This window comes from Aspergillus neoniger (assembly GCF_003184625.1).
Source record: "Aspergillus neoniger CBS 115656 unplaced genomic scaffold BO87scaffold_22, whole genome shotgun sequence".
NCBI lineage: Eukaryota > Fungi > Ascomycota > Eurotiomycetes > Eurotiales > Aspergillaceae > Aspergillus > Aspergillus neoniger.
The window spans coordinates 516,304-530,724 of record NW_020291150.1 but is presented as its reverse complement, the minus strand read 5'-3'; the positions used below and the strand labels follow the sequence as shown (position 1 = coordinate 530,724).

Genomic DNA, 14,421 nt, shown 5'->3' with positions numbered 1-14,421 from the left:
GAGGCAGAAGAACTGGACTGGAGAGTGACGGAGGAGAGCAGAAGGCGGGAGGCCGGCCGTTGGCCCGAAGCGGATTAGCCTCGGGGACATTTTTGACCGCCCGGCCTGTCGGTGTTTTCCCGGCCTGCAGTGAAGCCATACAGAGTTACTAACAACACAGACTTGAGTTTTTGTATGCTTGATAACATATGAATTAACACAAGACGACAATTGCAGTGCGCACTCCATTATCTATGGGAGAGTCTTACATAGGAATTACCACTGTCGTATACGGTGTACAACTCACTACGCTGACATCATCTATCGCTGCCTTTGGGTTGCCTTCTGTAGGGCGGATCATGTATTTCCATATCTAGTTAAAAAGAGTAAAAAGTAGTAGTAATCACATGCTAGTGGTCGTCACGCTGCCATGAAATATATATCCTGGGTATTTTCATCCGATAATAGCAAATGCACACAGTCAATGCTCCCTAGACATTCCCAAACGTGCAATCGAGAACCCAAAGCCCAACTCCGCAGACGCCGCCGGACCCGCCAGTTCCCCGTTTTTGAATCACACGGCTATATATCCTTCAAGAAATATTAAAAGCAAAGAAAAGAAAAGAGGAAAGATGAAGCATAATCAAGAAGATGGAGCATCCATATATGGAGGCGGAGAGGGATTCCCGCCCGCAACTGGCTCCACAGCTGCAGAACCCGTGCTTAGTGAGTCCGGCGGATCACGAAAACTCCCAACTCAACACCATCCCGAGGCTCCGAATCCTCGCCATATGGCCGTCTTCGGATACCATCCAGGATCTCCCCTAAGAGCATGGCCGAAGTCACCTCTTTATCTTCCAGAATGTAATTCGTCGACATATTCGACACTGCCTTGGTCGCAGGCAGCCGGCGGCCGTTCTGCCAGTATACGCTGAGAACCTCCTTCATACGAGACTTCTCCTGGTGAATGTACCACTCGGTCCACAGATCACGGTCCAGATGGGCACTGCCCTTACGGGCATCGACAATGCTGAATTGAGACGATGGGGAGCTCAGATCGCAGCAGAGCTGGGTGAGGTTTTGCCGCATCGTGTCAAAGTCTTCCATGTGCGAGACAGACGAGAGCTTTCCCAGATAGCGACCGATGTCGGTGGACAACTCATTCACAACCACAAGCTGACGGAGTAAGGGATCTAGGATGGGTCCGAGATATTGCGACTTAAAGGTGGATGCACCCCTTCTCGTGGGGTAGACGAACAGTAATGACCCGCCGTCAGGTGATAGCTCACTCAGTCTGTCGACCAAGAATGACGGACGATACCGGGAGAACATGTCTTTGTACTCCTGTGGGGACGACGGAGGGAGATACCGCTCCAAGACCGAAACGTGGACGGTGTGTGGCGGCACGATCGGCATCGGAGAGTACGTCGTCTTGGGCTGGATCGGACCCCGGAAATCGTGATAGGCGGAAACCACGGCTGCACTGGAGAAGACAGCCGGTGGGTTGAAATAATCCTCGCCGGAGAAAAGCGAGCGAGGTGTCGGTGGAGGAGAGGAGGGTAAGTTGGAAAGGCTGAACTGTTCAGGAACAGCATGGGTGATGTTGATGTATGGAGACTGTCCATGACGAAGGCGATCTTGAATCGCGTGGACCAGGGCGCAGTATACGCTATCGTGTGCGGAGACCGGGGCGGACTTGTCAGCCGGTCGTGGGTAAGGAAGCATTTGCGAGACGATCTTCACGGCTTCCCCGCGACCGTTGGAAAAGGGAAGAGATGATACTATCACATGAAGGGTTAGCTTCCAGAAGCTCTTACAGAGATTTCCATACGGAAAGGACACGTGATCGGAGGGAACTCACTTGATGCTTCAATACTATTCTCCAGCCATGAATTGTGATCACAATCCATGTCACCAGAAGACCCGGGGCTACCACCAGAGCTTGACGGCGATCCATTTGAAAGTTGATCGGACGGGCTGCTGAGGCCGTCCGACGTTCGGCCGGGCGAATTACCGATGCTGGGACCTTCATCCATGGCCATTGGCCCGGGCTCCCGGTTCATATGCGACTCGAACAGCAACATTCCGGATGAAGGATTCCACGCTATGTGGTCGTTGTCATCCGGGGGAGTCGGGGGAAGGGCGGAGAGATAATCACTTTTGGCGGCGGATGTCTCCCACACCCCGGCGGTTGACTGGGACGCACGAGCCGCCAGCGAGCCCGATGCGGTGGAGGAGGTGGAGACGCGAAGACGAGTGTCGGAAGGATTGGACTGGGATTCCGCTCGAGTCGGGGATTTGGAGAAAAGGCCGAAGTCTTCCAAGGATGGCAGGTGCAGAGAAGCGTTGCTGCGAGAGAGGAATCGAGAGACGGGAGAAGGCTTTGTTAGGAGGGATCCTTGAGAGGCACGTCGCTTCAATCGACTGGAGCCGATGTTGTGATGGTTGTGGTGGAAGGCAGAGGATGGTGATAATGATAGTTGCGGGTGTGACTTGAGAGGCGAGACGGGGCTTAATTGGAGCGGATCCTGTGAATCAGCTGGCGAGCTGGCTCTCATTGGCGAGCTGGGTTCCCCCGACGCTTCTGAGGAAGAGGTGGATGAGAAGGAAGACGCTGAGAATGGCGAACGCATGACCGGGCTGTCTCGCACCACAGATGTAGGTCGATATGGTCCATGGCACTGTGGGGGATTCATCCAGTCTATTGCTGGGCTACTGGTGAGCCGGGGAAGGGAGGCGACGTCGAAAAGAGGCGGATCCAGCCAACTCAATATCCACGAGTACGCTAACTTTAGAGTGCAGCCGAAGGACTTTTCAGGTCTCAGACACAACCCGAGGGAACAATGTTGGGGCCGGGGAGAAGGAGAGTTGATATTGAGTAATGGTGGTGGAAGGTTGGGTAGCTTGGTGGAAATCACGAACAAACAGCACCATGAAAAGCTGGTTGGCGTGGCAGAGTTCGTGACAGGGAGAGGGGGAAACGAATAGTAATTGTTGGGTTAGAAGGGAAAGTAAAACAGACGGTCGGGAATGAGAGAGAGAGACCGGGGAGACACTAAAAGAGGAGTGGAGGAGGAAGAGGAGGGGGGGAAGTAGTAAGAGGACGAGAGATGACAGGAAGGTGGGAAGAAGGGAAGAAGAGGAAGGTTAAAGATGAGAAGATGGAGAGACAGAGAGGTAAATGGTAAACGATGATGATGATGATACAGTGGAGAAGAGAGCGAGATTGAAGGGGGGGAGAAAGAAAAGACCAGAGAGTGTCAGAGAGTCAGCGAGAGAGTCGAAAGAAAGAGCCATCCGGGCCCTGTCGAGAAAGTTTAGGCGCGGATGGAAAATAGCGGTTCAGTTTCAAGCAGAACAGAACAGAACAGACAGAAAAAGGATCATGACGCCTGGGAAATTAACCCAAGGGCCAGACGCAGAGACTGACAGCCAAGACCCTCGGGCTGCGACTTTCCACCGGCGTTCTAGACCTGCCGGCCTTGGCCTGATTGGGGAAGTCATGACACGAGGACGCCCGGTCGGGCCAGTCAGCGGGTGAGCAATGCAGGTGTATAAAACGGGACACTTTTAATCTATCATCTGCTCCCGCCGGCATTCCACCTGCATTGTTTTATTTACCCTTATTAGCGATTTCATTTCTTCTAGCTGCTAATTTGTACCCTAAAAAAAATATTATTTTTGCTATTCATCCCATATAATAACCATCCAAGTTATTCCCACTCAAAGCAGGAAGGTTTCCTGCTCAAGTCTCAAGGTCGCGGACTGAGCCGACCAACCGACTCCTCCAGAGGCCCAGACGCCTCCGACTCGTCTAGGCCTCCATAGTGGCTGATCGGAGCTAAACCGGGACAGGCCCAGCGATACCGTAACGGGCATTACACGGGCCTAGTGCCCACCTTTTTAGTTTTGCCCCCCATCTCTCCCCAAAAAAAGTAGTAGCAGCGCCCCACCGCCCGTCTGGCCTTTCCCGGTCGGAGGGGAGTCTTGTCTGTAGCAGCAGCAGCAGCAGCAGTACCAACAACCACCAGCCAAAGTAAAGTGTGTAATGAAGACAAGGCAAGCGATGTAATGGACTGGACCCTGGGAAGAAAAGCATGGATGACCAGCTTGATCCATGACGACTTGTCTGTCTGGGTGGATCCGGCCGTCGTGCCAGGCGTCAGGCAGGTACTACAAACTGCCCACATTGTGTACGAGAAAAGAAAGGGAAGGGAAATAAAAAAGGCAGCATGGTTATTTGAACCAGGGCGAACTGGTCAGGAGGTTTGCTTTTTTATTCTTCCCTCGCACTGTGGCAGTCTTGCCGCCTGCCTGCCTATACTTGGTAACAATGGCCGTTACCAGTAACCAACAACTTGTCTTCTGCTCTAGATCTCGTATTACCTGGGATCAGCATCACTTTATCGATCTTGCTCTTTACCGTCTGATCCGATGCTTATTTACAATCAATTTCCTGTTTACATTTGACCTACCATACATTGTAGTGGTGATTCTTCAGAAAGTTGAAGCTTTCGGGAATCCCGAAGCGAAGCCGGGTGCACACTGCACAGAAGTAACGAACAACATCAGAAAAACCCCAGATAATCCGGAACATAGTCCCTGATTAAGACCACAAGGGTGAGCAAACTAATAAACCAGCGTTCAACCAGGTGGGTAGCGTATAACTAGTCTAGTGATGGTGCTAGCATCTTCGATCCCGGCCACGCTTCAGCCTTCAGTAGTAGTTCTTCATTCTCGTCTTTATTATTGCCCATTCCCCATAATTTGTACCTGACCTATACCAACTAGTACGCAGTACCTTACCCACTCATGGATCCTGCACTGCTGAATCTAGAAATTTCCCACGCACAATAAATATTTACGGTGTAGAAGCATGACTCAGAGTAGACGCGGACCGGAAAAGGGCGAGATGGTGAGGGAGTGAGTTGAGCCAGCCAGGAAGGAGATGAATCACCTGTTATGGAAAACCCAGATAGAAATTAATAAGAAAATAAGAAATAAAATTAATTTGATTAAAATCCAACAAGGGCAAGCAAAAGGAAAAAATGGTTCTGGAACTCTAAGCCAAATCCCTCTGCCTCTCTCAGTGTCTGTCCCAAAGTCAACCGGCAATTCAAAACTGCTCATCCCCCAAATTTCAGTGACTCTTGACGTCGACAGTCTCGCCCTCACCCTGGTTCGGCGTGGCGCTGAGGCCACCCTCATTGGCCTCCCCGAGCAGCAGAAGGCTTGCTTGCATGGCGCGATCGAAACCCACTGCCGCTTCCGGGCGGATTGACGCCTAGACCCTTGTTCCGTGCTGCCGAAAAGATCCGCCTTATGTGGTCCGAAATGAATCAAAAGGGAAAATAGAATAATAGAAAACCCAGGTCAATTATTGTTGTGTGTGTGCGCAACTGGGCCATTATGGGCCTAGAGATGAACATTGGCGGGATAGGGTTCAATTCTTCTGGGATCAGGCAGGGTTGATGGATGGGGGGAGGGAGGGGGCCACTGGGAGGCCATGGTCTATCTTGTCTCCCTCTCCAGTCTCTAGACTAGACTAACTACCTACGGGAAACTAAACTGACTTTCCTCTCTAACCGAAGGTTTACTTAACTTAGGCCGTAGCTTGGGCTTGACTAGGTTACTGTAGGTCGGGTCAGGCAAGAGAGAAAATTGGTTTAGGGATGGTGCGGGAGCAAGTTAGTCTGAGAGTTAAGTTGATTAGTTCGCTAGGACTATACCTTTCAGGTTTATCGTAGATCCGGCATGGCTCCCGTGGCTGCGCAGAGCTGAGGCTGAAGAGGGAGCTTAGTGTGCTTGTTGTTTGTACTTTTGGCGCTGCTGAACATACTGAAAACAATCTCCATGTGTTTACCTAATCGGGTAACTCCGTCCATAGGTATACTGCTTTTAGTTATCTCAGTCTCCTTTTTTTATTCTCTGTACAAAAAAAAAAAAAAAAAAAAAAAAAAAAGTCTCCTTATCTCAGCCTCACGGCGTCTGACCTCAGATGTCGTCCGCAGTCGCACACAGGAGGTATATACATACAACGGGCAGAGCGATGGAAAAAGAAAGGTGCCTATCCACGCCTTGCTCCTGCTACTACTTTTTCCCCTCCCTCCTGTTCTCACTCACCCCACTTTCAAGCCCAGTCCAGTCCATTGGAACGATCCCGTCTGTACGCATCCATAGCCGAAGAGAATTGCATGTCGTAAGTGGCTGAAATCATCCTCACCTCCTTTTGGCCTCGCACGCAGCCCAACACTATCACCGATTAAGCCCTGTTTATTAGATCAGTTCTCTTCCAGCCTCTTCTGCTAATTTCCATCGTTGTCGGAAGCGATATAACTTCTTAATTGCCGACTGGGATACAATTCCACGGTACGTGAAATTAGACCCTTGAAGCGATCCTGCCTGACAGGTGTCACTGTCACTGTCACTATCACTGCTGTCACCCAGTTCTGGACCCTAGCTATCTATCCACACAATTTCAGCATAAGGAGCATGCGTATGCTATCGCCATCCATATCAGGGATATAGCATATCCAACCAAACCAAAAGTCTTACAGAAAGAGAACGATCTTCATCACTCACATCACCATGAACAAGGCATCTGCATACACATCCATCCATCCACAATAGCCATCTCCTTTTGAGAGTGAAGCGACGACTCAAAACCTGATCCTCTGATCTACCAACAGAACCTAGACTACTACTACTAGATCCCTCGATATCCTGTTTCCCGAGACTGACCGGATGTGATGCGATGTATGGATCTACATGCCGTCCATCTAATTACTAGCCCTTCCTGATCAAGTATACACGGCTCACTCTCACACACACCCACGATCCAGAACATCCTCTGTACTACATCCAACTAAAACGTAGGTGGTATACGGTTGTGCCAGCAAATGTATCTCGTGATGTGATCGCAAGCACGGAAAATGCAAAATGAATTGTGGATAATGGTGATCCCCACCGGGTTGTATCCCATCCGACTCGGACCCAGTCTAGACCCCGTTGGTTACCTACACAACCTGATGTTTCTACCAGATACTCTCGTGTGGTGGCGTGGCCTGTCTCCATCCATCAGGAAAATGAATTCATGCCTGATGATTGATGCTCCACTCTACACTTAACCAAGTACAGAGTGTACAAGAGAAAACAATACATAGTAAATTAAACTAGACAATCAACTTATCATTATTCCCACGGAGAAAGAAAAAAATAAATAAAGACAGAGGGAGAAAGGAAAGGAATCTCAAACACACCCATCCATGGAATCTCAATCCCCCATCCCGTATAACCCAATCCCAATTCCCCAAATCTCTCTCCCTCCGGTAATCAAATCCAGCCATACACAACTATCCCGTCTCCAACCTTACTTTCTCTCTCTCTCCCATTACCACTAGTCTGATAGTCCTCTATATTAATGGCTCTCCCAAATCAACCCGTCATAACTAGATACAACCATCAATGCTTAACCCACGGTTCCAGACAACTCCATTTCCTCCCCGTTACTCTCCACATAGTCTAGATTAATTGATCTTCCATCATGAGACCAGCCAGACTCATCCTTTCCAATCTACTCAACCAGAGGATCGAATGATTAAAGGCTAGATTCATCATCATCATCATCCTCCAATCTCTTCTACCAGAGGATAAAATGATTCAAGTAAAGTAATAGGATAGACATAGTATAGACGGACAGATATACTCTCCCGTGCCACATAACCCATCACCCACCATGTCCAATGTCCATGTCGAATCTAGATGCGATAAGATAATTGCCATCCCTATCCCCACACACACCAAAACCCTCACCAGATACCTATTTCGTCTACTAGTCCAAGATGGATAAAGAGTCAAGATAGAAAGAATACGAATTTGCCGCCACCCCTCTCCTCCTTCCCCTCCACTTCTCTCCTCCTTCGCCATCGCCATCGCGGAGTAATCCAACCAACTAACCAACTAATCTAATCTACCAACCAACCAAAAGCACCTAACAAGTTAGTCCAGATACTTAGCGGTAGTAGAATGTGGGGAAAACACGGCACATTCGTACGTACGTAAGTTAGTTCACCACCACACAATTGAATCCACTTCATCATGTCTCAGATATACAAAGGTCTGGAAAAAACAAAAACAAAAACAGGTTTGTTTTTTTGTATTTGTCTTTTCATCATCATATTTTGTTTTGTTTTTGTTTTTGATTGTTGATGCAGTGGGGAATAGTACATAATAGAGGGGCAAAACGGGGCAAAGAGAGACAATTAGATAGCTAGTAGTTGATTTGTTTGTTTTCATTCATGGCTTGCTGAATAGAACTGAACAGACAACATGCATACATGAAGTTCCCCACTTTGACTTACTTCCCTTGCCTTCTTGTCTTGTCAGCTAGCCAGATGGACAAGCTTACAGCCAGCCAGCCAGCTGGCTAGCTAGCTGTGTTAGGTACATAGTAGTAGGGAGGTAGATAGTTGGTTACAGAACGTTGTCATTGTGTGTTTGATCGACTTGGATTGCGTGTTTTGTTTTGTGTTTTGTGTTTATGTCTGTGTCAGTGTCAGATGGCTTACGTTGGATGGTTGACTGATGTGTGGGCGGATCTGTGTCGGATTCTGCTACAGTTCTACAATGTATGAATGACATAGGTTCAATGATAGTGTTTGTGCATGTATTGCCCTTCTCGTCCATCGAAAGTATATACAGTTGAATAGAACTACCTCATCCTTCCGGATTCCACCTCGTGAGGCTATTTTGCCTCCACACTCTAACCGTGGCTGTCCTCACAATAACCTCAGACCCGAACCACGTCTTTTGCCCCCTTGCTGCGAATGGCTTACAGGATTGCACGATCTGGACAAATTCTGCTCAAGCCACACACGCATGCACAACGGTAGGCATTTCCGCGGAAGCAGTCCTCGACGTTACATCCACCCGGGGATGTCCGTGAGTTTCTGCAAGAGGAAGTACGCGGGCATTGAAACTTCGGTGGCACGTCTAGGCTTAGTGCGCACCTACTTGCTTCGGGACTGTAGATAGTTTCACTGAGAGGTGGTTGCAATAAGTTTGCAACTCACGTCAGTGGGCCGATTCCTAATTTCGGCGGCGGATTCGGCCATCCCGATGCAGGATGGTTCCAGACCGTTGGCGACTAGACCCACGACAGGTAGTCTGTTTAGATTGTTCTTCCAGCTTGGTCGCTTGACACAAGCACCCCTGCGATCATTCAAGATGTCACCGATCTTCTGCGAGGGTCACCATGGCGGCGAGCGTGAAATCTCTGCGGCCGCTCACTGCGGCAGGTATGCATGCCGCGATTGGCGCCGGCCTTGGCAAAGAGCTTCTGGTCTTCTTCGTCGATGACAGGGAGCGGCGTGCAGCTGGACTGCTTCACCGTAACGGACGGCCGTGACGAGTCATTCCGAGAGCGCTGAGTCGGTCGGTACGACTCCTCGGGCTGCAGGTCGTGTCGGTCCAGAGCAGCCTGCAGCTCCAAGCACTGCAGCACCAGCTGCTTCACACCATCGGTCAAGGCGCAGGCGCGATATTCGATGTCCGGCCAGAAGCCCTCGCCCCAAAACGTATCCTCACGGACGGCATTCTCCAGCGATTCGTACCAAAAGTCGAAGTTAGGCAGCCGTCTCTTGGCGCTCGGGAGGTCCAGACCCTGCAAGTGGTCTGACAGGAGACACGCCACGGCGACAAATCGAATGGTCGGCTCCGAGTTCATAACGTGCAGAACGATACAGGCGGGGCAGCGCTCGGTCAAATACCAATCATGCTCTTCGCTCAGAATGGAATGCAGCCAAGCATAAGCACCACGCGCCTCACCACGGAACGCCCGTTCGCATTCCGCGCCTTTGTGGCGTGGCAGCACATTGGTCGCGATACGCGAGGCTTGATGGTGGAGCAGGAACAGAGGGAGGAGGATGGTGTGGATGATATCGCGATGAAGGCGGAAGGTTTCCTGTTCTTGACTGGGGGTATCATGGCGATGCTCGGCACAAAAGCTATAGCCGATGTATTAGCTACGATAATTGACCGCGGATTCATGTTCTTGATGGTTGAAAACACGTACCTAGGAGCCTTCATGCCCAGTTCCTGGCGCCTCAGATGCTCCCTCACAAGCCTAAAAGCCTCATTGCGATCCAAATTGGCGCGATCCCGGGGAGAGATGCGAAATGGGGAATATGTGCTGGTGGTGGACATGTTGCGGTCAACCGCTTAATTGCGCAACGGATAGACCGTAACGATGAAAGAGGTGGGAATAAATTATGAAGACGGTAATATATAGCGATGGGGACAAAAATAGCAATCCGACGACTAATATGCGAATAAGGATGACGTTGCACCGGGGAGGCACAACAGGGTTGAATTTGGGCGAAACACGAAACGACTAGTCCGAGCCAATCAAACGAGGCACAAGTGGGCGGAGAAGCTTTCCAAAGAGGGCGAATTTGAAAGACGGGAGAACCACGGATAGCATGATCCAGACCAGAATAGACGAGGATTGAGTGTGTGTTGGTGAGGAATTAGGTGTGGTAAGAGGGTGGATAGTAGGTAGATAAGGTGAAGAAGAAAAAGAAGGGGGGAGGGGAGAAGGGACAATGGGAATTGTAGATATATCTACTTTAGTATGAGTTTAAACCCCCCAGCACGTCAGAAACGGGCAAGAAAAAGAAAAAAGAGGGGATGGGGGTGTGGAAAAGGGAAAAGCAGGAAATGAAAAAGGAAAAGGAGGAAATGAAATGAAAGCGTTGGCGGAGATTCCTTGGAAAGGGAAATGGCACGCATGCGGGAAAAGGAAGCCCCAGTCAGACGAGGCCCCGTCATCCACGCAAGCCGGTGACGATCCGTCTTTCACTAGTCGATTGCTTGTAACTCTCTGCTTGCATCTCCTTTTTTTCCATCCCCCAAGAAGGATGGGGGGATATAGTTGTTGTTTTACAACGAAGAAGCTGTCTACGTTGCGTACTTTGATTTCTGTTGCTTTTTCAGAATTTTTCCTTATTTAATTCATATTTATATTCTTTGAAAATCTCAACAGCATCCTACGTCAAGCGGCCGAGAGTAACGGTAACTAGCAGAGAACAGACCCCATCTCCAGATGATCCTAATTATTTAGGCGGTGGGCCCAGCCAGGGTCTCGATCGTTGCCAAGACCCATCGCTCCTCGTGCTTTGGGCGAGACCGGAGAGCCCAAAGCAGAACACTTCCAGCAATAAGGGGGCGGGCAATCCCGGGCAATGGCTTGCAACTGGTCAGGTTCCTCCTGACATCGCTGGATCGTGTCCACCCAGTGCCATGTTCCCAGCACATCTTGACAAAAAAATCATAGCATACATATTAATAGTAGCTTCTTACCCAACTTCACTTTGCCCCCCTCCTCAGATTTATTAGCCACTATCGTTTGAGAGATTAATCGTCTGTTCAGCCCAGGCGATCAAACCGGATGATTCAATTGCGACACACAATTCCTACCACACCATAAGTGCTAAGTAGTATCCACTCGGGCCCTCCCTGCCCTACAGGTTTCAGGCGAGAAACACAAGCAATTTCCATTTCAGTTCCAGTCTTATTTTAATTTTAATTTCCCGTAGCAAAATTAGTATCAGTCTATCTACTTACTGTGTATCAATAATAATTTGGATTTATTACCTCATTTCCCTCTTGTCTCGCTTCCTCCTTTTCCTTCAAAGGAACGATTCATGACTAATCGGGAAACGTCTTGTTGTGCGAAACCCCTATAATCACGTGAGGGTCTGTGATTGCCAATTTGGGTCAGGAACCAGGCCACTCATGAACATTTGCTTGGAATCTTGTAGATCGGAATTGTTAATGTACCCATACTCAGATACTTTGTAGTAACCAAAGTTCAGAGTTCCATTCAGATAAAATGCTTAACCCAAACATTATTGACTGTGGTATCCCAGATATCTCCGACGCGGTACTCACATAGTTCGCGACAACCTTGTTGCAATGCCTGCATAAACAATCCAATCCATGTTGTCGATCCCATGCACCCTGGCATCCATTAAGCTGTCCCCCCTTCGATCGTGCTGCATTCCATCTTCCCCGGAGATTGGGACTGCCTCTCCTTTGCTCATCCACTCCAGAGCCACAATGAGTTTAACGCAGCTGCAGGATTCTTTTTGACGTCACGCTCCTTACAACAACACTCCCGAGTATGTCTCCTCCAGGGAAGACACGGTATCTCTGGTATGGCAGGGCGCCAGGACGATGGGGAGGCAGATACTTGGGGGGATGAGTGACTTCAACAGTTATTCGTGCATCTGTTATATTAGAACAGGTGTTTTCTCGTCCATGCAAGTATCTGCATTTTCATTCCCTGGGTCGTCTTATCTACCTGCTTTACAACTTACAACATTCACTGTCCAGACAGCTGCAGGCAGTTTTGCTGGCGTGTTCCACTAACTTCTGCACTCCGTCTTACTCAATTGATACCGACGCATTGGACTGGTCTATTCGCTGTGTTTTATCACTCTTTGGATAAGGATAGCGGTCAGAATCCCCGGAAGGAGACTGCAGAGTACCCACCCGATCTATTATCGCAGATTACTTTGCAGAGAGCCAAGCCGCGTGCAGGGACTGCAAGAGGACAATGGTCAAAACACACTGGTCATCATCTGCAACTGCTCTATCGTTGCTGCTCACCACGTTCTATGCCCCCACCGCCAGTGCCATACAAACCATCTCGGCGGTTGGTTCAAAATTCTTCTACGAAGATGGCACCCAATACTACATCAAAGGTGCGTGTGTCTCCATTCGACCCACGATAGTTCCTCACGCACTGACCCGCACGCCATGGTCTAGGCATCGCCTATCAACTCATTCCCGAAGATCCCCTGATTGACACCGCTCAATGCACGCGAGATGCCGCCCGCATGGCCGAGTTGGGCACCAATGCAATCCGTGTGTACCATGTGGACCCTAAAGCCAACCACGACGGATGCATGAAAGCTTTCGCAGATGCAGGCATTTACCTGTTCGTCGATCTCGACACGTTCGACACCGCGATCTCCCAGGTATGCACTTACCACCACCACCGTCTATACCCTATTCATGACCTATCACCCGACCCATCATCGTATCAGGCCGCCAACAAAACCCTTACCCATACTAACCACTTCATCCCCATTTTACAGGACGACCCTCACTGGGACCAATCCCAATTCGACAGCTTCAAAGCCGTGTTGGACGCCTTCCAGAAATACGACAACACCGCCGGAGTCTTCGTCGGTAACGAAGTCCTGACCACCAAGGACGGCTCCGCCGCCGCCCCCTACGTGCTAGCCGCAGCCCGCGACATCAAATCCTATCGCAATGCGCAGCACTACCGCTCCATCCCAGTCGGCTATTCGGCCGCAGACATCGCCGAACTGCGCCCCATGCTGCAGAACTACCTAGCCTGTCGCTCTGACCCCGCCGAACGACTCGATTTCTTCTCCCTCAACGCCTACGAATGGTGCGGTGACTCCTCATACGAGCTGTCCGGCTACCAAACCCTCCAAGACGAAGCAGAAGGCTACCCCATCCCCATCTTCTTCTCCGAAACAGGATGCAACGTAGCTCGTCCCCGCACCTTCTCCGACCAGGCCGCCATCTTCGGTGACCACATGTCGGGCACCTGGTCTGGCGCTATGATCTACGAATGGATCGAGGAAACAAACGACTACGGCCTGATCGAGTATGGCCCTCCCGGCGCCGACACCCCCCCAACTGCTACCAAGGATATCATCGTCCAGGACGGCTTCACTCGCCAGGGTGAACCCACCCCGATCCAACCTGACTTTGATAACCTCAAGAACCAGTGGGCTACGCTCGACCCTACCGGCGTCGCTCTATCCGACTATGTCAAATCCACCGCGGCTATCTCCCCTCCAGAATGCCCTGCCTCGACGGACGGTGGATGGGCCGTGGATCCATCCGCCCCGCTCCCAACTATAGGTCAGGCCTTCGTCCATGCTGATGATGATGATGATAACAACTCTGGTGGTGACGATGATGCTACCTCTCCCGCTTCCGCCACCGCAACCACCACAGGTACTGCATCCGAATCAGGAGCAGATTCTTCGAAATCGGTATCAAACAAGCAGTCTTCTCCTTCAGGTACAAACCCAAGCGGAGTAGCCGCTTACAGCCCATCGAGTGGGGCTTCGTCCATGCATGCTGGAAATGGTAGTGGCTTTCTGTTCCGGCTTGATGTGTCTGCTTTATTTTGTGTGGTTCTTGGGGGCGTGGCGTGGTGGTTGTAGGTGATTGGTTAGATGCATGTGAGATGTACTAAGTAGTACAGTAGTATGCGAGTGGTCAGTCGGGTATTTTTATCCACCATTTGGGGTCTAGTTACGCTCTATCTCTATTTGTTATTACTTTATCCGTGTTCGAGGTTTGGTGTGGATTTCTATTTTATGACTGATCTGATGA

At 50.1% G+C, this 14,421-nt stretch overlaps 5 protein-coding genes across 5 annotated transcripts; 1 reads left to right on the top strand and 4 right to left on the bottom strand.

Moving 5' to 3' along the window:
- Nucleotides 1-702: 702 nt before the first annotated feature.
- On the bottom strand, nucleotides 703-2,537 carry BO87DRAFT_311660 (uncharacterized protein; the record flags this gene model as incomplete). Its single annotated transcript, XM_025619555.1, has 2 exons — nucleotides 703-1,760; nucleotides 1,841-2,537. 2 exons carry the CDS (start codon nucleotides 2,535-2,537, stop codon nucleotides 703-705), a joined length of 1,755 nt encoding a protein of 584 aa, XP_025478383.1.
- A 1,140-nt stretch (nucleotides 2,538-3,677) lies between these two features.
- On the bottom strand, nucleotides 3,678-4,197 carry BO87DRAFT_377966 (uncharacterized protein). The gene has a single exon (XM_025623690.1). The coding sequence runs from the start codon at nucleotides 4,167-4,169 to the stop codon at nucleotides 3,858-3,860; it is 312 nt and encodes a 103-aa protein (XP_025478382.1). The 5' UTR covers nucleotides 4,170-4,197; the 3' UTR covers nucleotides 3,678-3,857.
- A 3,716-nt stretch (nucleotides 4,198-7,913) lies between these two features.
- On the bottom strand, nucleotides 7,914-8,362 carry BO87DRAFT_100887 (uncharacterized protein). Its single transcript, XM_025617791.1, has 2 exons — nucleotides 8,037-8,362; nucleotides 7,914-7,943 (listed from the first exon to the last, which is right to left on the bottom strand). The coding sequence occupies exon 1, from the start codon at nucleotides 8,272-8,274 to the stop codon at nucleotides 8,047-8,049; it is 228 nt and encodes a 75-aa protein (XP_025478381.1). The 5' UTR covers nucleotides 8,275-8,362; the 3' UTR covers nucleotides 7,914-7,943; nucleotides 8,037-8,046.
- A 595-nt stretch (nucleotides 8,363-8,957) lies between these two features.
- On the bottom strand, nucleotides 8,958-10,398 carry BO87DRAFT_100878 (uncharacterized protein). The gene is made up of 2 exons (XM_025617790.1): nucleotides 10,052-10,398; nucleotides 8,958-9,983 (listed from the first exon to the last, which is right to left on the bottom strand). The coding sequence occupies exons 1-2, from the start codon at nucleotides 10,180-10,182 to the stop codon at nucleotides 9,200-9,202; spliced, it is 915 nt and encodes a 304-aa protein (XP_025478380.1). The 5' UTR covers nucleotides 10,183-10,398; the 3' UTR covers nucleotides 8,958-9,199.
- Nucleotides 10,399-12,595: 2,197 nt separating this feature from the next.
- On the top strand, nucleotides 12,596-14,249 carry gel6 (putative 1,3-beta-glucanosyltransferase; the record flags this gene model as incomplete). The annotated part of the gene is made up of 3 exons (XM_025619561.1): nucleotides 12,596-12,743; nucleotides 12,808-13,019; nucleotides 13,140-14,249. 3 exons carry the CDS (start codon nucleotides 12,596-12,598, stop codon nucleotides 14,247-14,249), a joined length of 1,470 nt encoding a protein of 489 aa, XP_025478379.1.
- Nucleotides 14,250-14,421: the final 172 nt, after the last annotated feature.